General features: G+C 35.8%; 3 protein-coding genes across 3 annotated transcripts; all 3 read left to right on the top strand.

The window, feature by feature from the left end:
• Nucleotides 1-7,562: 7,562 nt before the first annotated feature.
• LOC310650053 (olfactory receptor-like protein DTMT) lies at nucleotides 7,563-8,363 on the top strand (the record flags this gene model as incomplete). Its single annotated transcript, XM_083378890.1, has 1 exon — nucleotides 7,563-8,363. One exon carries the CDS (start codon nucleotides 7,563-7,565, stop codon nucleotides 8,361-8,363), a length of 801 nt encoding a protein of 266 aa, XP_083235016.1.
• Nucleotides 8,364-14,150: 5,787 nt separating this feature from the next.
• LOC310650052 (olfactory receptor 8G50-like) lies at nucleotides 14,151-15,086 on the top strand (the record flags this gene model as incomplete). Its single annotated transcript, XM_083378889.1, has 1 exon — nucleotides 14,151-15,086. One exon carries the CDS (start codon nucleotides 14,151-14,153, stop codon nucleotides 15,084-15,086), a length of 936 nt encoding a protein of 311 aa, XP_083235015.1.
• A 6,495-nt stretch (nucleotides 15,087-21,581) lies between these two features.
• LOC310650051 (olfactory receptor 11L1-like) lies at nucleotides 21,582-22,523 on the top strand (the record flags this gene model as incomplete). Its single annotated transcript, XM_083378888.1, has 1 exon — nucleotides 21,582-22,523. One exon carries the CDS (start codon nucleotides 21,582-21,584, stop codon nucleotides 22,521-22,523), a length of 942 nt encoding a protein of 313 aa, XP_083235014.1.
• Between the last annotated feature and the right edge of the window lie 250 nt (nucleotides 22,524-22,773).

Below are 22,773 nucleotides of genomic sequence, written 5' to 3'. Positions count from 1 at the left end.
TTGAAATTTAGGATCAAGCATTTTCCTCTATAAATATGTCATGACTACACAATGAAGGTACATTATATTTTACTATTACTTTTACTAGATTTTTTTGTTAATGAAATTCCAGTCACAATGTAGAAATAATAATTTGTAAACCTCAAAATTCAAGATTCAAGGGAATAATATTAAAAAGGGAATATAAGTGAATAATATAATGAATTCATTCTGTTTGGATTTGGAAACCAGAAAAGCCTACAATTTCCTCTCTTCCTAGCATTCCTCCTCATTTACATGGGGACCATGGCTAGGAACCTACTAACTATTTTGCTAGTTACCCATGATGAACATCTCCATACTTCAATGTACTTTTTTCTTGGGAACATTTCATGCCTGGAGATCTGCAGCAGCTCAAGCATCTTACCACAAATGCTATCTAACTTTATTACTAAAACCAAACAGATTTCATATAATGCTTGCTTTGTGCAACATTATTTGTTTGGTTCTTTTGTAAGTGTGGAATGTTATTTTTTATCTACAATGTCCTATGATCGATATTTAGCTATATGCAAACCTATCCATTATGTCACTATGATGAATGGCAAAATATGTCTCAGGCTAATCATGTGCTCTTGCAGTTTTGGATTTCTAGCAAATATCATTACATTGGTTATAATATCCAAGTTAGTTTTTTGTAATAATAGAATTGATCATTTTTTCTGTGATACTTTCCCAATTATTGAATTATTTTGTGGAGTTGTTGTTAGCTGCAAAGTCATGTCTGACCCATCGCGACCCTATGGACAATATTCCTCCAGGCCCTCCTGCCCTCTACCATCTTCTGGAGTCCATTTAAGCTCACACCTACTGCTTCTGTGACTCCATCCAGCCACCTCATTCTCTGTCGTCCCCTTCTTCTATTGCCCTCAGTCTTTCCCAGCATTAGACTCTTCTCCAGTGAGTCCTTCCTTCTGATTAGGTGGCCAAAGTATTTGAGTTTTCTTCAGGATCTGGCCTTCTAAAGAGCAGTCAGGGTTGATCTCCTCTAGGACTGACCGGTTTGATCACCTTGCAGTCCATGGGACTCGCAGGAGTCTTCTTCAGCACCACAGTTCAAAGGCCTCAATTCTTTGGTGCTCAGCCTTTTTTATGGTCCAGCTTTCACTGCCATACATTGCAACTGGGAAGACCATAGCCTTGACTATACGCACTTTTGTTGACAGGGTGATGTCTCTGCTTTTTAGTGTGCTGTCTAGATTTGCCATGGCTTTCCTCCTGAGGAACAAGTGTCTTTTAATTTCTTGGCTACAGTCCCCACCTGCAGTGATCTTGGAGCCCAGGAAAATAAAATCTGTCACTACCTCCATTTCTTCCCCATCTATTTGCCAGGAATTGAGAGGGCCAGATGCCATGATCTTGGTTTTCTTAATGTTAAGTTTCAACCCAGGTTTTGCACTCTCCTTCTTCACCCGCAACAAGAGGCTCTTTAGTTCTTCTTCACTTTTTGCCATTAGAGTGGTATCATCTGCATATCTTAGGTTGTTGATATTTCTCCTGGCAATCTTAATTCCAACTTTTGATTCGTCTAGCCCTGGCTTTCTCATGATGTGCTCTGCATATAAGTTAAATAGGCAGGGTGACAGTATACAGCCTTGCTGGACTCCTTTCCCAATTTTGAACCAATCAGTGGTTCCGTGTCCAGTTCTCACTGTTGTTTCTTGACCCACATATAGGTTTCTCAAGAGACAAATAGGATGGTCTGGTATGCCCATCACTTTAAGAACTTGCCACAGTTTGTTATGATCCACAGAATCAAAGGCTTTAGCATAGTCAATGAAGCAGAAGTAGATGTTTTTTCTGGAACTTTCTGGCTTTCTCCGTGATCCAGTGTATCTTGGCAATTTTATCTCTAGTTCCTGTGCCTCTTCGAAATCCTGCCTGTACTTCTGGTAGTTCTCGATTCACATACTGCTGCAGTCTAGCTTGTAGGATTTTAAGCATAACTTTACTAGCATGAGAAATGAGTGCAATGGTGTGATAGTTTGAACATTCTTTGGCACTGCCTTTCTTTGGAATTGGAATGTAAACTGATCATTTCCAATCCTGTGGCCACTGTTGAGTTTTCCAAATTTGCTGGCAAATTGAGGGTAGCACTTTTACTGCATCGTCTTTTAAGATTTTGAATAGCTCAGCTGGAATACTGTCACCTCCACTAGCTTTGTTGTTGCTCAGCTTTTCTAAGGCCCACTTCACTTCACAATCTAGGATGTCTGGCTCGAGGTCAGTGACCACCTCATTGTGATTATCAGGGATGTTAAGCTCATTCTTGTATAGTTCTTCTATGTAATTTTGCCACGTCTTCTTAATCTCTTCTGCCTCTGTTAGGTCCCTGCCATTTTGATCCTTTATCATGCCCATTTTTGCATTAAACATTCCCTTCATCTCTTCATTTTTCTTGAAAAGATCTCTGGTCCTCCCTATTCTATTGTTTTCTTCTATTTCTTTGCACTGTTCATTTAAGAAGGCATTCTTATCTCTTCTAGCTTTTTTATGGAATTCTGCATTCAATTGGGCGTATCTTTCTTTTTTTCCCTTGCCTTTCACTTCCCTCCTTTCCTCAGCTATTTGAAAAGCTTCCTCAGAAAGCCATTTTGCTTTCTTGTATTTCTTTTTTCTTTGGGATGGTTTTGGTTGCTATCTGTTGTACAATGTTGTGAAACTCTGCCCATAGTTCTTTAGGCACTCTGTCTATCAGATCTAATTCCTTATCTCTATAAGGTGCTGTAGGGCTTCATAGAACTGGTCAATTTCATCCTCTTCAGCACTGGTGGTTGGGGCATAGACTTGGACTACTGTGATATTGAATGGTTTGCCTTGGATTTGAAATGAGATCATTCTGTCATTTTGTGGATTGTATCACAGTATTGCTTTTCCTACTCTTTTATTGACTATGAAGGCTACTCCATTTCTTTTGAGGGATTCTTGCCCGCAGTAGTATATCTGATGGTTATCTGAATTAAATTCACCCATTCCTGTCCATTTTTGTTCGCTGATACCTAAGATGTCGATGTTCAGTCTTGTCATCTCTTGTTTGACCACATCCAGCTTTCCTTCATTCATGGATCTTACATTCCAGGTTCCTATGGAGAAAAAATCTTTACACATCGGACTTTCCTTTCATCACCAGACATGAGCGTCCTTTCGGACAGCTGAGCGTCCTTTCGGATTTTGTGGAGACACTTATGCTTTAAAAGTCTTTTTTATGTTATATGTTCTATATTTACATTTCCGCCATCTATATTAACCTTTACCTCTTATACTTTCATCATTGTAGCAATAATGAAAATGCCTTCTACGATAGGGAAACAAAAGGCATTTTCTACCTGTTCTTCTCATCTCTTGGTAGTTACTATTTTTTATGGCACATTGATGAGTATATATGTGGTACCAAACACCAATAAACTGAATGGACTTCATACTGTTCTTTCTCTCTTTTATACTAGTTTGACTCCCATGCTTAATCCTATTATATATATATATATATATATATATATATATATATATATATATATATATATATATATATATATATATATATATAATCTCCTGAGAAATAAAGAGGTGAAAGATGTATTCAAGAAATGTATTTCATACCTTAAATTCATGGAAAAAATCAGATATTAAAACATTTGATTGCATTCTTTTCTTGTAAAGATTTCAAGATGTGATTGCCATTTTATATTTATGATATTCTTTACAAAATAACTAAATATACATTATTATTTTTGTGTACCATACTGATTTTTGAGTATGACTCATTTTGTAAACTGTGCCAGTAATTAAATAAATTTAGAACTTTTATTGGCTTTATAATTACTAAAACAGGTAATTCAGATCCTTTTTTCCTCCAACAATATTTCTACTAGTCTTCCTTAGATAGGGGCAGAAATAGACATAGAAATATATCAAGATACCACTTTACAATGCCTTAATAAGGCCACACTTGGAATACTGCATCCAGTTTTTGTCACCACAATGTAAAAAAGATGTTGAGATTCTAGAAAGAGTGCAGAGAAGAGCAACAAAGATGATTAGAGGTCTGGAGGCTAAAACATATGAGGAATGGTTGTTGGAATTGGGTATGTCTAGTTTAATGAAGAGAAGGACAAGGGGGGACATCATACCTACCTTATTCTGTACACCGGAGAAGGGCGGTTTATAAAAACAAACAAACAAATAAATAAATAAATAAATAAATAAATAAATAAATAAATAAATAAATAAATAGCAGTGTTCCAATATCTCAGGGGCTGCCACAAGGAAGAGGAGGGAGTCAAGCTATTCTCCAAAGCACCTGAAGGCAGGACAAGAAGCACCTGAAGGCAGGACAAGATGGAAGCAACCTAGAACTAGGGAGAAACTTCCTGACAGTAAGAGCAATTAATCAGTGGAACAACCTGCCTCCAAAAGCTGTGAATGCTCCAACACTGGAAGTTTTTAAGAAGAGACTGGACAGCCATTTGTCTGAAATGGTATAGAGTTTCCTGCCTGAGCAGGGGGTTGGACTAGATGACCTCCAAGGTACCTTACAGATTCATTGTTGTTGTTGTTGTTGTTATTATAATAAGATAATAGGAGATAATGAAAAGGCACAACAGATATTATATTGTTTCTATTATATAATAATGTACAATACAGTAGATTTTTATTATGTATATTAAACATGTAGTAATGTGTAAGTGTTAAGACACTGGAATAGAGAGGGGTAAGCTGGATGACTTGGGCTATTCACTCTCCCTCAGCTCTAGAATGGAAAATTGAAAAAGGCCTATGAAATACTCCTAACTAAATAACAACTTGTATTCCCTTTAACATTTATAATAACTTGATTTATTTGAAGATGCATTGTTCTTAGTACTGGCTGTTAAATTTATGAACTTGATCAGTGACCTTAATAAAACTGAATGAATGTATGCTTCTGATTGTTTTGTTTCTTAGAATACCGGTAAATATATTTCATTCAAACATGAGTACCCATGTTTGGGTATTCAGACTGTTCACTGACAGTTTGCCCTTTCATGTTTGCATTGCAATGTTTTAAACAAGTCAAAGACAAAGTTTTTGCCAAATGTTTCATATTATTAGTTCCCTCACTCCACTCAGTGAATACATTCGTGTGCCTGTATTTGTTTTTAAGACAGCAGCATATCTACAAATCCATACATGCAGATTAGTTAGGGCTGTATGCTTATAAGACTGCATAAGTGTTTCATTCCCTCTCTCTCTCTCTCTCTCTCTCTCTCTCTCTCTCTCTCTCTCTCTCTCTCTCTCTCTCTCTCTCTCTCTCTCTCTGTGTGTGTGTAGGGACTGCCCTTCAAGAAATCCCTGTAATTCTAGGTGAAACAATCAATTCTAAATACTGTGCTAATTTTTTACAATAATGTGTACTTTTCTGAGAAAAAAATATTGTTCTTTTTTCCTCCTGTAGATATCCACCAGAAAATGAAACAGCCCTTTCACGTAAAGAAGAAAAGTTCTGCATTCAGAGTAATGACTTTTATTGCAAAGCATAGACAAAACCATGTAAGGCAGTACTGAGGATACTTTGTGGAGTTAAGATGTTCAAGAGATACCCAATCACACATTTCCTTCTTGAGTACTGCACCACATGGAGGGACAAACCTTCTCCCTTATTAAGCTTTGAGCATGAAGAGCTCATAAGTTTTTGAGATAGAATAAAGTATAGTGTTTTGCTCAAATACATCACTAATTACTCTTAAAAAGGTAAAGGTAAAGGTTCTCCCGCACACGCGTGCTAGTCGTTTCCAACTCTAGGGGCCGGTACTCATCTCCGTTTCAAAGCCGAAGAGCCAGCGTTTGGACGTCTCTGTGGTCATGTGGCCAGCATGACTAGACGCCAAAGGCACACAGAATGCTGTTACCTTCCCACCGTAGTGGTCCCTATTTTTCTACTTGCATTTTTACGTGCTTTCGAACTGCTAGGTGGGCAGAAGCTGGGACGAGTAACAGGCGCTCACTCTGCTACGCGGCACTCGGGATTTGACCTGCCAAACTGCCAACCATCTGATCGACAAGCTCAGCGTCCTAACCCACTGAGCCACTGCGTCCTTTGATTACTCTTAGTTGGTGTTAATTGCTCCCTCTTCAGTAAATTTCCCCTGAGGACAGTTAATAGTAAATGTATTAACCATAATGCCAAGGAAACTAGTACAAGATTTATAAATGAATCAGTATATATAAAATATACTTGCTTGGATCTATATTTCCAAATATTATGAAAGATGTTTCAGGAGAAAAGAAAGAGGAACCTAACTGGCCATTAAAGGTAACATGGTGATGCACAATTCTCAAATTTCAAATACCAATAATGGATGAGGTATTTTTGTTTTGCTTTATTTTTGCTAGAGTACTGTTCTGAATTAAATAAATGAAATACTGTTTTAATTTGTTCTTAGTTTAGTCTAGTCAAATCAATGTCATAAATCTTAGGGTGAATAAGGTTAGAAGAATTTGAATAGTTGTTCTTGAAATTAAGGATGAAATAAATCCCTGTATAAGCATGACTTCATCATGAGTTTACTTTTTCTTCCTAATTCTGTGTTTAAAAAATGTAAGTTTAAATAACTGATTTCTTCCAGAGTTAGTAGAAACAATTATCCATGAACCTCAAGAGTAAAAAACTTAAAACAGAGCATAGATAGATAGATAGATAGATAGATAGATAGATAGATAGATAGATAGATAGATAGATAGATAGATAGATAGATAGAAAGATAGATAGATAGATAGACAGACAGACAGACAGACAGACAGACAGGCCATGAAAATAATTGCTTTTTTAAAAATAATGTAGTCTACATCTTTATCTAATGACCAATATTAACTCTCCTTTCATATTTCATGATGTATTATTTTATATTCATTTATTCTATCTTATCTCAAAGGATTAATAACAAATATTATGAAACTTCATACATTTTCCTGATGCACTGTGAATCACATACTTATATTCTACAGAAATAGAAAAAATAGAAATGGCCAGATACAATAAAGATAGATAGATAGATATATAGATAGATAGATAGATAGATAGATAGATAGATAGATAGATAGATAGATAGATAGATAGATAGATAGATAGATAGATAATTGTTATATAGATCTATTTTGCTGGAAGTTTTAGAGAGAAATTTTCAGCTATCTTATTGATAGCAATTGTAGTTTCTTTACTGTATGTCTGCATTGGGATTAATGCAAATTAGTAATTTTTAAGTTGTAAGAGCAAGCATTTTTAAAATATTTTCAACATTTTATGAATGTTACAATAATGGAATTAGTACACTTGATGAAACAGGAGTCAAACTTCTATGTTTCTTTTTTTTCATTAACACATATTTTGAAATCAAAGAAAAATGTTAATATGTTTATTTTATTTTTCCCAGGAACAATTTATTACAGATTTAATAAATCAGACTTACAACAATGAATTCATTCTGCTGGGATTTGGAAACCATCCAATATTACATATTCCCCTCTATCTGCTCTTCTATATGGGGACCATGGCTGGGAACCTACTTATTATTCTATTGATTGTCCTTGATCAACATCTCCACACTCCCATGTATGTCTTCCTTGGGAATCTGTCATGTTTGGAGACCTGCTGCAGCTCAAATATCTTACCACGGATGTTAACCAGCTTCCTTACTGGAAGCAACATGATTTCATTTAGGGCCTGCTTTGTACAACATTATTTCTTTGCTTCTTTGGGAGCTGTGGAGTGTTTCCTGTTATCTGCAATGTCCTATGATCGGTATTTAGCTATATGCAAACCACTCCATTATGTTACCATAATGAATGACAGAATGTGTTTCAGACTTACAGCCTTCTCTTGGATTAGTGGTTTTCTGGCAGCTTCAGTAACACAATTTACCATGTCTCAATCAGTTTTATGTGATAATAAAATAGATCATTTCTTTTGTGACACCTTCCCAATCATAGACCTGCTTTGTGGTGACACTCGTGCCTTCAAAATGTTTCTTTATGTTTTATGCTCAATATTTACTTTCCCACCTTCCATATTAACCTTTACCTCTTACACTTTCATCATTATAGCCATAATGAGAATGCCTTCTACTTTAGGGAAAAAGAAGGCATTTTCTACTTGTTCTTCTCATCTCTTGGTAGTGACTATTTTTTATGGCATACTGATTAATATCTATGTAGTACCAAATGCCAATAAACTGAATGGACTTCGCAAAGTCTTATCTCTCTTTTGTACTATCTTGACTCCAATGCTTAATCCTATCATCTATACCCTGAGAAATAAAGAAGTGAAGAATGCTTTGAGGAGGTTAAGTTAAAATGCAGGCGCTGCTGTGCCTTCTTCACCACTGTCTTGCTGTTGAGCAACCAAGCCAGCCTACTTGTTAACTGCACTCCCAGGAATTTGATGCTGGTAACCATCTCCACAGATGAATCCTTAACGCACAGAGAAGTGAGGCTGTGCCTGCCTTTTCTGAAATTGACAATGCTCTCTTTGTTTTTTCAGTATTTAAAACTAGGCTGTTTTCCTTACACCAGTTCACCAAACCCTCAACCTCCTTGCAGTAAGCACCCTCATTGTCATCATGTTAGGCATATGGTGTTAGCCTACAATGTTGGGTTGAAAATATATTAACCAAGATGTTATGTCTTTAAGATGTTAATTGGCCAATGGGTGTGTAAGTGTTCTCATGGCCATAAGAGGGAGCTAGTAACGTAGCTTCTCTCTCCCCCTCTCTGAATTCACTGCTCTCTACTGTTACTGTTTTTGCTCTGTTACCTGAACTGTAAGAAGACTTTGTATTTTGGATTGCTACTTGGACTGTTTATTTTTGACTGTGCATTTTTGTTTTTACACCACCTCAAAAGTAAACTACTTTTTGCTTTTACAACTCAGTGTACTCTTGTGTGACTCTTGCTGCTCTCAGTACCCTTCCTTGTGTGTGCAACTCTTTGGTAGCACAAGGAGACCTCTGCACAACAAAATCCTTAATAATAAGGCCCACTACTGTTGTATCATCTGTGAACTTCACAATATGGTGGAAAACCTAGCACTACAGTCATGGGTCAACAAGGTGAACAGCAACGGACCTAGGACGCAGCCCTGAGGAGAACCTGTGCGCATGAAAATGTTGTTAGAAATGTTTGTTCCAGCTTGCACATATTGGGGCCTTTTAGTAACAAAATCAAGAATCCAGTTACACAAAGGAGTGTTTAAGCCTGTAATAGGCCCAGTTTGTCTACTAGATCCTGGGGAATGATTGTGTTAAATTCCAAAGTGAAGTCGGCATTTATTTATAGCTGTCTTTGCAACATGTTCTAATCTCTCTTTCTATAACATTTGATCTTTTTATGTGATATATCTCCTCCCTTTTAGATATTTATTATATTTATTTCAGGGGCAGGTTTCTTCCTTTGTGCTTTGTCCTATAATAAAATAAAATAAAACATGAGAATCAATTTGTGAATTTGTAGGTGCTACAACAACTTTTTTCATATGACTGGGAAAGAGACTTCAAGTTGGAATAGGGATGTTCCCCATTCTTTTTTTTTAATTGAAAAGTTTTAACATACATTTTATCTTTAACAGTCCCCCCTCCCCCTCCCCTCCCCCTCCCTCCCTGCCCCTCTCCCCCTCCCCCCCGACTTCCCAGAGCTAAGTACAAGGTATAAGAACAATAAAAAACAATCATAAACATCTATATGCTAACAACCATAAACTCTAAAATCTATCACTCTCTAGCTCATATAGGATAACTACAAACACTATTAATATTAAATATATAAAAAAAGAAAAAAGAAAAAAGAAAGGAAGACTTATTCAAATGCTACATAAAACTTTTTAGTCCCGTATTTGTTCTGTATATACTCAATCCATTTTCTCCACTCCATAATATAACATTCTTGCGAGTGATCTTTCAAATAAGCCGAAATCTTTGCCATCTCTGCCAGGTCAGAAACCTTTAAAGTCCATTCTTCTAGAGTCGGCAGTTCCTCCTTCTTCCAATACTGACCTATTAAGAGTCTTGCTGCCATAATTAAATTCAACATCAGCTTAGTGTCCACAACCGTAGCATCTGTAATTATTCCCAACAAAAAAAGTTGCGGACAAAACTTTATCCTTTGCTTGAAAATCTTCTGCTTGTTCCACCAAATTTTTATCCAAAAGGCCTTAACCTTTTTACAAGTCCACCATATGTGAAAATATGTTGCATCTTCATCGCCACACCTCCAGCATTTGGGCTGATAATTCGGATACATACTTGCAAGCTTTTTAGGATCTAGATGCCATCTATAAAACATTTTATAAAAGTTCTCTCTTAAATTTTGAGCTTGTGTAAATTTTACGTTCCTCACCCAAATCTTTTCCCACATGTCCATTGTAATAACTTTTTGGATGTTTTGGGCCCATTTTATCATACAATCCTTAACAAGTTCTGTTTCTGAGTCAATTTCTATCAATGCAAGATATATCCGTTTAATATGTGCTGGACCCTGATTTCTAATTTGCTTTATCAGATTTTCATCAGTCATTGTAAAACCAGTTTTCTGATCTTCTTTCCACCTGGCCCGTAGCTGAATATATTGAAACCAAGTTTGAACAATCTTCTCATCTCGCAAGAGGCTGTATGGTTTCAAACACCAGACATTTCTTTCCAAGCTTAAAATCTCCTTATACGTAGTCACATCATGTTTAAATCCAACATTTATATTTTCTATTGCGTGTTTTGGGATTGCCCACAGTGGTATCTTACAGTCTAACTTATGTCTATACTTCTTCCAAACTCTCAACAATGCCTGTCTTAAAATATGCACTCTAAACACATTATCTACCTTCTTATCATACAACAAATATGCATGCCAGCCAAACAACAAGTCGTGGCCCTCAAGATTTAATAATCTCTCTTGTGTCAAATTAATCCAATCACTTATTCCTGCTAAGGGATGTTCCCCATTCTGTACTGGTTCTAACATATTCAAAACTGCATCCACCTCATTGCCGGCAATGGAAAAAAAGTTGTGATATGTCATGACATGTCATGTGACATTGCGAGTTTGACACCTCTGCTTTAGATTGTCTGTGGGAATTGCAGTAGTATTTCTTCTATACTGTAGATATATAGGGGTGGGGGAATGGATGAATAGCTTCACAGTTGAATTGTCTAACAGGGGATGCCCTGTGGTTCAGTTATCTCCTCATAAAAATGGTATACATTGTGTATTTGCAATGATTGCAGGATCCAGTGGTCACATGACCACCATTTCCATGATCACATGATCAGCTTTACAGCTGGTTTCCTATGAGCAAAATAAATGGGGAAGCCAGAAATCAGTTGCAGATCAAGGGCATGTGACATTGCATTTAATGACTGCGAATAAGCTGAATTTGTAAAAATGCCGCTTGGGGGGGGTGGGGCGAAAGCCCTAATAAGCAGGCATATACATAGAATGAAGGCTATTGCTAAGCACATTGATTTGTGCTTCTTAGATTGTAAGCCGCCCTGAGTCTTCGGAGAAGGGCGGGATATAAATGGGATTTAAAAAAATGATTTTCTAATAATCCCAGTCAAAACTGAAGGTTAGACATATTCACATAATATTTCACTTTATGACTGTCACACTTAGTGACAAACTTGCCAGTCCTAATTGCAGTTGGTAAATAAGCACTATCCACATTCAAATTTACATTTATCTCCCTGCCATGTGACTTATATGGTTATATTTGCATTGATGATACAGGCTGCCACATAGATCTTCTCTACACATTTCAGCAACAAATATCTTGCAGGTTTACTATACAACCTTGTGTTTTGGTAATGTATTATTTTATTTAAAATGTATAGAAATAGGTTGTTGTCAACAATAAGCTAATAAATAAATATTTTTTATGAAATATGAGATAACCGCATGATGAAAACAAGTGACAAAGGACAGAAAAAGAATGAAAATAAGATAGGATCTAGTTTAATTAATTTGTCTTATCAAATGATCTTTGTAATTAAGTCCAGGTTTCATAATTATATTGTAGCACTTTGGAAAAAAGATGCAACCCAGTAGTCCTGTACCAGAGAAAAAAAATACAAAAGACTTCTACAGCAACCATGTATTCCCTTTGGTGCTCAAGTAAGTGGGAACAAAGGGGTCCCAAACACTACAAAACACCAACAAGATGCATGTAATAATTTTGGCCTTATTGAAGCTCTCAGACAAGTTCCTTGCAAATAATATAATAAAACTAACAAAAGCTAAGACATCCCTTATACCAGGCATGTCAAACTGCTGGCTCATGGGCTGGATGGGTCATGCCAAAACTGCACCTACCTCATTGCCGGCAATGGGGGAAAAGTCACCATATGTTGTGTGAGGTTACATCACTTGTGAGTTTCACATGCCTGCCATTTCCCTGAAAATAAGACCTACCCTGATGTTAGGGGTGGGCCTAATATAAGCCCTACCCCCAAAATAAGCCCTAGTTAGAACCCTGCTCATTCCATGGCACCTTGCTGCCACAATGGGGCAACAAAGCGCGTGTAGCACTGCTGCCACCACAAAGAGGCAAGGCAGGTGGGGGAGGGTGTGGAGCTGTCCCATGCACCCTACACCCACTTACTTCAGGGCATCCCTAGCCAGGCCATTCCTTGCTTGACGGCCTTCTCTTTCACTCCCCTCCCAAGCCAAACTGCCATGACTGGACCCTTTCTGCCATTTCGGAGTCAGGGGAAAGTGATGGCAATAGGGTCCACTGCTGCTGTGCACAGCTGGAGGCACTTTAATAAACAGATCATTTGTAAACAGGTGCACACTGCACAATAAATATTCTTCTAAGGTTTTTGGTTTTTTTAAATTAAATTGAAGATCTTTCTTTCCCTAGACTTCCTCATGCTGCTTTTTCCCTAGTGATCTGTATATGCCTGGGGAGTAAAGGAAACTTTCTTCCTACTCTGATAAAAATACTCTCACAAAACGCAATTATACAATTACATTTAAAAAATCCAAACAGTCATACAAACATAATATTAGTAAGAAAGCTATGAAAGAAATATAACATTAAGGCATTAGGACTGAATCTCTGTTCAAGTTTCCATCACATCAGAGACAGTGGTAACAACTTTATTTATAGATGTTTTGGTAACATATTCAGTTTCTATAATATTCGATCATTTTTATGGGATATATTTCCTTCATTTTAGACATTTATCATGCCTATTTGATGTACAAGTTTCTTTTCTTTGTGCTTTGTCTCATAATCAAATCAAATCAATTTAAATGTGAGAATGAATTTATATTTTGTGTGTTTGTAAGTACAGCCAAAAGTTCTCACATATCACAGAGAAAGAGATTTTAAGTTGGAAATAAAGATATCCAGCTTTCTTCATTGTGTCTAACATATGCATAAATAAGTTTTAAAAATTCATTTCTTTTGTGATGGATGTATTTTTTTTCTCTCCACTTCATTCCATTAAAGAAACAGTGACATAATTGCAAATACCGGGAACATTGTGAGGTTAGGACAAAGCAGTATAAGTGAAAATACTCTAAGCTGAATGAGTTCTGAAGAAATTCTGTCTCAGCTTTAGATGATCACCTTTCTACATTTCTCATGACTATTCCATTGAAGGTACATAGCTCTTTTGTTCCCTATTAAAAATTGTGTATCTGAAGACCCAAGGTATTACTAAATGATATTAAAAATTAAATGAAAAAGAAATCAAGTCATACTTTAAGTGAGAAAATTCTAAAACACTGAATTTATTTGAGTCATATGTGTTTATAGTAAAAAATCATGTGCTCCTTCATAATAGCCATTGCCTTTTGTTATGCAAAATGTAGGTTTGATTTCTATTTTTAAAATATACAATGGTAGTTGAGACCAATCTGTCAATATACAGTAAAAATAAAAGTACCTAGTTGGCTCTGTCAAATAATATTTTATTATTTTAGAAAAAAAATATTTTAAGGGAGGAAAACCAATAACACTAATGAAATTGAAGAGGTAGTGGAAGTGGATTTTTCCCATTTTTATATATGTTTTAAATCAAAGAGAAAAATGACAATATGATTTGCCATGTTACTTTTTCCAGGGACAGTTATTGGAAACTACTGAAATGACAAATCAGACATTCAATGATGAATTCATTCTGCTTGGATTTGGAAACCATCAGATACTACATATTCCTGTCTACTTGCTCTTCTTCCTCATCTACATGGGGACCATGGCTGGGAACCTATTTATTATTCTATTGGTTGTTTTTGATCAACACCTCCACATTCCCATGTATTTTTTCCTTGGGAACCTTTCATGCTTGGAGGCCTGTAGCAGTTCAAACATCTTACCACAAATGCTATTCAACTTACTTACTGGAAGTAAACTGATTTCTTACACTACTTGCTTTGTGCAACATTATTTTTTTGGTTCTTTTGTATCTGTGGAATGTTACCTGTTGTCTGCAATGTCGTATGATCGGTATTTAGCTATATGCAAACCACTACATTATAGCATCATGATGAATGGCAGAATGTGTTTTAAACTGATAGCCTATTCTTGGATTAGTGGTTTTTTAGCAAACACTATTACACTGATTATCATATCCAAATTACTTTTCTGCAATAATAGAATTGATCATTTCTTTTGTGACACCTTCCCAATTATAGAATTATTTTGTGGGGACACATATGCTTTAAAAGTTTTTCTTTATGTTTTAAGCTCAGTATTTACTTTCCCACCATCTATATTAACTCTAACATCTTACACATTTATCATTGTAGCCATAATGAGAATGCCTTCCACTGTAGGAAAACAAAAGGCATTTTCCACCTGTTCTTCTCATCTCTTGGTAGTGACTATTTTTTATGGGACTCTGATGAGTATCTATGTAGTACCTAACACTAACAAACTGAATGGGCTTCATAAAGTATTCTCTGTGATCTACACCATAATAACCCCCATGCTTAATCCTATTATATACAGTTTAAGAAATAGAGAAGTAAAAGATTCTTTGAGAAGACTATTTTACATTTTGTTCAAGTTTAGAAAAATATAAAAAGAGTCAAAGTATGTTCCTCTTATATTCTTAAATGAAATACTTTATTTTTTTCCTTATAGTTTAGATAATATTTCATTCATTGATTGTTCTATCTTCAAAATCAGTTCTGTAGATACATATTTAATCAGAAAACAAAAACTGCTTAATTTTATGTGCATTGAAATATTATATGTATTGTTTTTGGCTAAGATAAATTAAAAAGTTATGAGTATCACACGGGGTTTTCAGGTTATGTGAAGTTTTACAAATTTATTGATATTGTTTGGCCAAATATTAGAATTAATCCAGCAAATGTTATTAAAAGGCATAATAAAGCTCTAAGTTTATTTATTCAAAAAAATTGTTAATTAGGAAAAAGTTCTAAATTTTGGCTCCCATAGACTAATGCAGCTATCCTCCTACAAGTCTAAAATAAGTCTACAATTGTCTTGTTGATAGTTTTGGTCTGAGCTCATTAGACAATCTTTTTTTTTCTTTATGATTGTTGGGTTTATGTGTTGAAAAGAATGAAGTTCTAAATCCCTCAACTTAAGAAATAAAGATTATTCTGAGGACAACATGGAAAAATAGTTAGGAAACTGTAGCATAAACACTGAGGGTTAGGAGTAATGTTTCAGTATAGTCAACCATGGAATTGGAAGTGGTTCTCTTCCTTGCTCTGAGGCAGTTTCCAGTCAAAATACAGCCATCATCAAAAACAAACAAACAAACAAACAAGCTTCATTGTTTACAGGTCAGGATGACCTAATGAATTCTAGTCATCCTGCAATAGATAAGTCTCTGTATATAGAGTTTCATTCATCAGGCAATGCATACAATATATGTGGAATCCATTGAGGATTTCCCAAGAGGAAGAACCTATAATTTTAGGATGATAATAACTCTATATAACCACTTCCCTCCCAACTTCTAAAGAAAACATGTTTAACAGATTTAAATTTTTACTCTGTTCCACAGTAGATTTGCACAAATCATATTACAGATTATAGACCACATTCAATTCTAGTAATTTTGGTGTAGATTCCCTTTGTATTTTTGTGCCTTTCTCCAGATGTTTGCTTTTAAACACCTTCAGAATTTTAGATTTAGATTCGATACAATACTAATCTACACTTTTTTGTGTCCTTAAATACTACAAACTAGACTTCTATATCTCCTTTTGAGATTACTAAATTATTTTTCATGATTTTTTTTAAATGGCTGGGGAAGATTTAATTCCAAAGGAATTATTGAAAATGAATGTAGTATTGGGAGCTAATATTGGACAACAGCATAATACACATAGACATCAGAAATGCTATGAATAAATCTAACAATTTCCCATTGTATTAAAAGTGTATGAAAGAAACCCAGCAAATTAATACTCAATCTGCCAAATTTCATAACATGTTTTGTGGTGGTTACCTGTAACAGAAACTTGTAGATTGGATGTGGTAATAATAACATTTTGGCAGAAGAATAAACAGTGCAAAGATTGGTCAGCTTTACACTTTTGCCATTTAGCTGAAATATATATCACTTAACCTCAGAGAAAATGTTATGTTTCATTCATAGATATGAACTTATCATTTGATTCAGTTTCTAGGAATTGTTACCCATCGCCCAGTACGCTCACACAGAGAAGGCCTCCTCAGGGTACCGTCGGCTAGACAATGTCGGCTGGCGACCCCCAGGGGGAGGGCCTTCTCTGTGGGAGCACCAGCCCTGTGGAAACAGCTCCCCCATGAGTGTTGGATGGCCCAAGATCTCCAGTCCTTTCGCCGTGGCCTCAAAACACTCCTTTTCCACCTGGCTGACCTGGACTGACAGGGATTTTAATTATGTTTTTAATTTTTTAACTCTAATTTTTAATTTATTTTAATTTTAATTTATTGTACAGAGGCCTTTAATTTTAATTTTATCTTAACTTCAGTATTTATTGTATGTTATTGTTGTTAGCTGCCCTGAGTCCTTCGGGAGATAGGGTGGCATATAAGTCCAATAAATTAAATAAATAAATAAATAAATAAATAAATAAATAAATAAATAAATAAATACTTAATTGACTGGAACCTCTTTACTCTATTCTAATTATGAAACTACACAGAACAACATAGTTCCAGTTAGATATAATATTCTGAAGAACATCCGCTTAACTTTCTCACTCATGTTCATTAAAAAAAAGTGAAACAGAACTACATTTCAACACAGGTATAACTACATAAATTCTCTTGTTAGAGTCCTGTCATAGAGTTGCATTTTCTCACTGGCCAATAAAACTATTTGGTGTTTACTGATACATGATACAGAATACAGAAACATTGAGATGGAAGCGACTTTGGTGGTCTTCTAATCCAACCCCCTGCTCAAGCCAGAGACCCTAAATAGACATTCTGGACAAATGGCTGTTCAATCTTTTCTTAAATTGCTAGTGATGGAGTATCCATAACTTCTGGAGGCAAGCCATTCCACTTGTTAATTGTCACTGGGGAAGGAAATTTCTCCTTGATTCTAGGTTGGGTCTCTCCTTGATAAATTTCCCTCTATTATTTTTTATCCTGCCCTTAAGTGCTCTGGAGAACAGGTTGACCTCCTCTTGTCTGAAAAACTGCCATTAGTCCTTCTTTTCATTAGACTATATACCCAGCTCTTGCAAGTGTTCATTATATGTTTTAGCTTCTGGATCCCTAATCATCTTTGTTGCTCTTGTCTGCATTCTTTCTAAAGTCTCAATATCTTTTTTTATATCTTTTGTATGTTGACTTGGATGCAGTCTTACCAAAAGAGTATAAAGTGGTATATTAACACTTCACATGTCCTTGAGAGCATTTTTAAAAAAAAAAATACAAAAAGTTTTGAGAAGATGTCTCAGGACATTTGACTTTGTTTTCAGAGAAGATGACCCAATTATCAATTATGAAAAACCAGCAGTAATATACTCAGGAAATTATGGAAAACACAGGACATGTACATCAACCAAACTAATACGAACAGGCAAGACCCATCTCTTTGCAGATCTTTAGTACTTGCAAAATATTAAAAAGATTGTGTGTTAGTTAAGTTACAGCACACTGTTTGACAAATATCATATGTACCCAACCAAAGTTTTCCAGTCAAAAATCTTAAGGACCCTTATTTGTTTGCCCCAATATAATATGTATTCTCTCTGTATGTTTTTGTCTTTGTCTCTGTCTCTCTGTCTCTCTGTCTCTCTGTCTCTCTGTCTCTCTGTCTCTCTGTCTCTGTCTCTGTCTCTGTCTCTGTCTCTCTCTCTCTCTCTCTCTCACACACACACACACACACACACAATTCCCTTCCAATTCTTCATTACAGCTGGCATCTGGCACAATACAGCTCTGCCATTTAAAAACCTAGCTTATATTAATCTAGTAAGAATCCTCAGCTTCCATGGCCCTACTGGAAATTTTCATAAATATTTAGGGTAAATATGTGGTGATGATGATGATGATGATGATGCTATTCATTCAGTCATGTCTAACTCTTGGTTGTTCTATGGACCAGGTGTCTCCACATCTTCCAATTCATTACTTTTTCTACTAACATTTGAGCTTAAATTCTTCTAAGGAAGCCCTATCAAAACTATAAGTGAACTGTACATTAGTTTCATTATTATTAGAAGATAAGTTAGATATAAACGTAAATGTATATATTCTTGTCCACTCAAGGAGTATAAACGAGTGGCTCATGTCCTTCTCCACTTTCCTTGTTTTTGATCTAACATAATCACTTAATTAGGCATACTATGAGTTGACACTAAATGTTCTTATTCTTATTCCTTAGCAGTTAAATCAATGACACTCTTCAAGAGAATGGCCAAATTTGTTTACTTATTACTGAATTTTAGAGCAAAACAATATACCATTGCTGTATAAAACAACACAAACACTATTGTGTAGAGTTTAACCTGTTCTATGATTTAGTTCTTATTACAATATTTTTAGTCACTGGAAATAAATACATTTCCCTTATTTGGATAGTAGAGATTTTAAAATTTTCCCATTAGCCTTTCTTCATTTGTTTGGTTAAATATTTTAATTAATTCCCTAGTGCTGAAAACAAAGTATTTATCATAGGGACAGTTTAAACCCGTATAGACATTCACTGCTTGTGAACATTTTGCCTACTTGAGAAATTTCTTTCATATGTTTAAATATAGCTTTGAATCTTAGACTGAATGAAGTCTAAGGTTCAGTTTGTAAATTATGTTTTTCTTCAAATGTAATGTGGTATACTGTATATTATAGATTCAAGGAGGGGAAAGGAAAAGGAATTTACTTACAGTTATGATTTCATAGAAAAAGTCTGCATTCTGCAACATTCAGATTTAAGGATTAGAAAATACATGGAGAAACCCTTCTAATCTGACAGACATTTTTAACTGCTTTACCATTTCAGTTCACTTTATTAAACACACATGGAACTGAATCTCAGGTATTTATTTTTAATCCCTATAGACAGTTGTGTATTGTGGATGGAAACAAATACCTTAATGCAATAAAAATACAGATAACCTTAAAATGGTCTCATGCAAGTGGCAGGATCTACTATGAGAAAAAAAGCCGTGTGTGTGTGTGTGTGTGTGTGTGTGTGTGTGTGTGTATGTACACCAGGGATGAAGTTTGTTCTCCCTTTCTGAGTGAGTTTTTGTGCTCTTCAATGCGTGCACTTATTCTTCTGTTGGTCTGTCCGATGTATGTGGTGGGGCAGGTGGTGCATGGGATTTCGTATACTCCTTGGTTTTCTAACCCAATTATGTCCTTGGGGTTTCTTAGGATGGTGGATACTTTTCTGTCTGTGTAGAATGCTGTTTTGATGTTGTGTTTTTGGAGGACTTTGCTGATTCTGTCTGTGGTCCCTTTTAAGTATGGGAGGAGGGCTTTGCCTTTTTCTTGTTCTCTGTCTTGGGTTTTTGTGGGTGTCTCTCTTCGGATTAAGTTGGTAATCATGTTTCTTTGGAATCCATTGGCTGTTAGTACATTAGTGAGGTTGTGTAGTTCGGTTTTTAGGTGTTGTTTGTCAGCTAGTTGTTTTGTTCTGGAGATGAGTGTCTTGGCTACGGAGTTAATCTGTGCTGGGTGGTGGTGTGAGAGTGCATTCAGATAGCGGTTTGTGTGCGTTTTTTTATGGTAGATAGTGTGTCCTAGGGAGCCGTTGGATTTCTTGTAGACTAAAACATCAAGGAAGGGAAGTTGGTTGTTAGCTTCTGTTTCCATGGTGAATTGTATTTTGGGGTGTAGGCTATTGAGGTGTGTGAGGAAGTCATCCAGTTTTTCTTTGCCATGTGGCCAGATTACGAAGGTGTCATCTACGTATCTGAGCCAGAGTTTGGGTTTGTGGTTGGATTTTTCTAGAGCGAGGGTTTCAAAGTGTTCCATGTAGAGGTTTGCGATGACAGGTGAAAGGGGTGATCCCATGGGTGCTCCTTCCATTTGTTTGTATCTTTGTCCATTGTAGATGAAGTATGTGTTAGATAGGCAGTGGTTGGTCAGATCTAGGATGTGTTTTGGGGGGTTGTATTTATTTAGGATAGCTGTCAAGGCTTCTTTGATTGGCACTTGGGTGAAGAGGGATACGACATCGAAGCTCACAAGTAGGTCACAGGGCTGTAAGTTTAGTTTACTTATGATCTCTATGAATTGGAATGAATCTTGTACGTGTGAGGTGATGGAATTTGCGTTCGGGTTTTTCCCCGCGTAGAACTAAAGGTGGGGGTGCAACGTTTCGACGGAGTCCCATCCGTCTTTTACATCTTTAATGCACATTATTTGGTTAGTATGTCTGAATAAAGCAGATAATAAGAATGAGGATGAAGATGTCTGCTGAGGAGTAAGGGATTTTCTTTCCTTTACTCACGATCTGCTGTGTTTGCTTTCACAGCTGGCTCTTTGGCAGCTGGATTTAAAAGGTGAGCACTTAGGAATGATACAAAATAAATTTTGGATGGCTGTGGAATCACCAGGAAGAGGAAATTTTGAAGATTGCAGCTACTTGTGGGAGCAGCTGATAAATCAATGGGCATTGATACCTCTTGCCACCAGTAAAACATTATTATAAATAGGTCTTAGATTTTTTTTAAAAAAAAGATGAGGATGATGACAAAATGTTTTCAACTGGAATGAAGTTTTAACTTAAATAAGGAAGTGCCAGACTATTAAATCAGTTTTATGCCATAAGTGACAATAATTTTATAACCATGGTTAAAAGTATGTAAATATGAGAAGAAGACATAGCTAGAATCTGAAGAATGGTGTCGTAATTAAGTTGCATAAATCTTATATTTAACTCTAGGAGGAAAGATCCTGGGTATATCAGATGACTGTAATGGAGATTACTAATCAATTACTGACCATAGACTATATATATTCTTGTACATTAGTACTCTAAAGTCACAATTCTGTACTGAATACTTTTAGGTCTTGTATCAGTTTTTTTATGAGGAATCCTTGTTTTCTATAGGCTTTGCAGCTCATTGATTTAACCTACAGAATAACCATGGAAGGCAGAGAAGAGAACAATCAAACAGTAATAAAAGAATTCATCCTGCTGGGATTTGGAAATATTTATGACTTTCAAATTCTTCTTTTTCTGGTGTTTCTACTTATCTATCTTGTGTCAATGCTAGGGAACTTTCTTATTGTTGTCATAATTGTAGCTGACCATCACCTTTACACTCCAATGTATTTATTTCTGATAAATTTATCTTGCTTAGAAACATGCTACATTTCAACTATTTTCCCCAGAATGCTTGACAGCTTCCTAACTGGAAATAGGTTGATGCCAATAAATTCCTGTTTCACACAGTTATATTTCTTTGGGGGATTGGCTACAGCAGAATGCTACTTACTTGCTGCCATGTCTTACGATCGGTATTTAGCAATATGCAAACCATTGCATTATGTTGCCATTATGAGTATGAAAACCTGTCTGTGGTTAGCAGGTTGCTCTTGGATTATTGGGTTTCTTGTGAACTCTGTGCCAACCTATTTAATAAAACAGTTAGTGTTTTGCGGACCTAATGTAATTGATCACTTTTTCTGTGATTTTACACCACTACTCCAAGTATCCTGCAGTAACACCATGAAAATCCAGCTCCTAATATTTATTCTGTCAGCTATCTTTGGATTGCTTCCTTTTCTTTTAACTCTTATCTCCTATGGCTGTATTGTAAAAAACATTTTAAGGATTCCATCCACTGTAGGAAGGAAGAAAACATTTTCTACTTGTTCATCCCATCTCACTGTGGTTATACTCTTTTATGGAACTATAGTGATAGTATATGTATTGCCAAAGAACAGAACCCTTAGAGATCTTAATAAGATCTGCTCTGTGTTCTACACCATTTTGACTCCCCTGGTAAATCCTTTTGTGTACAGTCTGAGGAATAAAGATATAAAGCAAGCTTTGAGGAAAGCTATCAATCACATTTTTGTTTGACTGTAGGCAGATGTCTATCCTACCTGCCACTCAATATTGTTTCCTTTGTTTTTAATGGTACAACAAATATAAAAAATGATGTATTTTAATGTCATCAATAAGTATTACAATTTCCAACTTGGTGAATGTATTCACAGGCAAAGACCCCAGAATAGCTTTTCAGCAGATCTAGTTTGTTATTCTTAATGGGTATAGTTAATTAGACCCTAATTAACCTGGTTTAAGTCCTGATGCTTATATGGACAATCTT

This window comes from Vipera ursinii (genome assembly GCF_947247035.1).
Source record: "Vipera ursinii genome assembly, chromosome: Z".
In the NCBI taxonomy this organism is placed as follows: Eukaryota; Metazoa; Chordata; class Lepidosauria; order Squamata; family Viperidae; genus Vipera; species Vipera ursinii.
This window is presented reverse-complemented; position numbering and strand designations above follow the sequence as displayed.